The following is a 2,529-nucleotide window of genomic DNA, read 5'->3' as shown; positions in this document are numbered from 1 at the left end:
GGTGTTAAGCTAAATTTAGGAAAGCAACATAAAAATAATGATCGTGATTACTGTTAAGCAGCAAATGCTTTGAAAGCCTGTAGGTAGATTCTAAAAATTTCATACAAATGCTAATCAGGTTATAAAGTTATACTTCTAATCAGAGGGTATATAAATAAATACATCACAGAAGTAAAAGCAGAATAAGGCCTACATGTCATAGCTCTGGGCCTCCACGAGAGTTTGTTCCATATCAAGGCGTCCAAGAAATGATGGTTTTGATGTAAATGTAGACAAATGCTGCGCCAGATTTATGTGCCTCTGAAGAGACAATGGTGCCGACTATTTAGTTCTAACACAGGTAATAATTTTAGAATCAATATAATTTGAAAGGAAACTTACAGTCATTTCTGGCAACGAGTTAAGCTTTTTTACAAAGTCCTTCAATTCAGAGACAGACTGAGTCTGTATGAAATACATGAAACCCAATCAGAACTCATTTCAGGAACTAGAGCTTGTTCTGTATTACAAATAATACTCAGATATAACCAGAAAATGGCCGGAGAAACTTTCTTAAAAGCTCTATTTAGATAACCCTAAATAATCTAACTTGCAAATATGGAAAGACCATAAAGTCTTTCTATAGTCTTTCTCCAACATTCCATATAAATAGACGTGACTAGACCTTAGATGATTCAGCCTTACCAGATTTTTCTTCAATTTATTACAGGAAAATTGGAGCAATTACGAGTGCGAGTCAAGAGATAAATTTAGAATATTTCAGGCAAAGGTCATTTTATCATTTTTAAATTCAGTTCACTCAATTCTACAACCACAATTGAAAAATAACTCTACAGCTATTTTTAATATAAGACCCAATCATCAGGCATTGGAAGCAAAAATGACAATAACTCACAGTGGTTGAAATCTCTGTGTAGTCCTGCTTCATGGATGTTGCTTTTTGACGAAGAACCTGCAACATGCTGTCAATAGTAAATATACAAAGCTTCAAAGACAAAATAAATAAAAGGTCAGACAGAATAAAAACTGAAGATGCTGTACACATTAATTATAATAATAATAATCAAACCATAAATAGATCAACCTGGACAACAACTTCAAAATTCATATCCCTTATTTCTTTGAACAATTTGTCACTACAGTAAAGACAACGTATAAAGTTAGTCAACATGGAACATCTAAAAGCAGAGACTAATCACACACTTTATGTATATGAATACCGTCACACCACACACACATGGTTATTGGAAACAAATGTCCAGAACAACAACTAATTTCTCCCATACAAGGGGAATGAATTATACTTCTATTTACTGGTAATGCTAAATGAGCCTACTGTGGTAGATGGAACAGCCTGGTCCAAGAAAAAAAAAGACTAAACACAACTGTAACTGGAAAAGAAATGAATATATATTAGTGATTCGAGCAGTATAGCTATTTTAATAAACCTTGTGGACAAGTAGAAATCACATCTATAAGAGACTAAAAGAAGAACAAGAGAAGAACAAGAAGAAATGAGAAGACCAGCTATACAACGTACACGAAAGAAGGACTTAAATAGAAATGCATAAACAATTAAATGTGCCTTTAAGTCCAAAAACGAATAGGATATTGTTTGGCCGTCGGCAAGCTAAAAATTCTAAATCTAATACGCTTTAATATTAAAGACATGCTTTACCTAGAATTGAGGGGAACCTTTAACTTTTTCCCTTCTTGTTGAACGCCCATAATGGAAGAATCTAGCTCCACAGCACCATTGTTGACGCCAAGAAACTGCATCAAACCTATTAGAGATAGCTTATGACAAATCAAAGCAGGAAAAAACAGAGAACAACCTCTATCATCAATATTGACTAATAAGTTCTCAAATAGCTTGAGCACTAACGCTTTTGTTCACTAAAAATTTAAGTCTCCAACAATATTAAGGCTGAAGTGTCAAACTTTTGAGGATTCACAAAGCATATTTCATGTTTATTTAAAACAGACTATGAAGATGACAACTAAATAGTGCTACACTTAAAATGAATATCTCTGATAAATTAAATCTCTAATTAACCAGTCTAGATCAGCACCACATGCTTTTCAAAAAGTTTAGTCCATCATGCGATAGACAAGAGTTAGTGAACTATCTGCGAATATGTATCTTAATCATAGTAATTACATATTCATTTTTACCTCATCTAGTAGTCCTTCGTATGTTAACTGAGAACACATGGGAGTAACCATGTCCACCTGCAATAAGATTGCAGCAAATTTGATATCACAATGACTGATTTACATAATGATCATTGTACAAAAATATTTTTGAAGATGTAATTTAAATAAATAAGTAAGTTTGTTCCTCTAACAACTTAAACTATTAGATGAGGTGGATCGACATGATATTAGAGCAAGCACATATCTTGAGTTCAAATCTCACCTCCCACCATTTATGAAAACATTGGTCACGTGTTAGGCTTTTGAGTAAAATAAAGTAAATGTGGCCTAAACACCTTTTTTTTTGGGTGGGGGGGGGGGGGGGGGGTTTAA

General features: G+C 33.6%; 1 protein-coding gene across 2 annotated transcripts in view; it reads right to left on the bottom strand.

Moving 5' to 3' along the window:
- Positions 1 to 2,529, bottom strand: part of LOC111368631 (vacuolar protein-sorting-associated protein 33 homolog) — a 12,152-nt gene that overhangs the window by 6,004 nt on the left and 3,619 nt on the right. For both annotated transcript variants that reach the window (XR_002698024.1, XM_022989984.1), the window contains exons 9-14: positions 2,176 to 2,232; positions 1,679 to 1,773; positions 1,085 to 1,136; positions 896 to 952; positions 382 to 444; positions 194 to 300 (exon numbers count right to left, since the gene is read on the bottom strand). Coding sequence is in view for 1 of the 2 variants with exons in the window: in XM_022989984.1 (XP_022845752.1) it covers positions 194 to 300; positions 382 to 444; positions 896 to 952; positions 1,085 to 1,136; positions 1,679 to 1,773; positions 2,176 to 2,232 (431 nt within the window). In the remaining variant the exon portion in view is untranslated. The remainder of the gene's footprint in view (positions 1 to 193; positions 301 to 381; positions 445 to 895; positions 953 to 1,084; positions 1,137 to 1,678; positions 1,774 to 2,175; positions 2,233 to 2,529) is intronic.

Source organism: Olea europaea, chromosome 19, assembly GCF_002742605.1.
Source record: "Olea europaea var. sylvestris chromosome 19, O_europaea_v1, whole genome shotgun sequence".
NCBI lineage: Eukaryota > Viridiplantae > Streptophyta > Magnoliopsida > Lamiales > Oleaceae > Olea > Olea europaea.
This window is presented reverse-complemented; position numbering and strand designations above follow the sequence as displayed.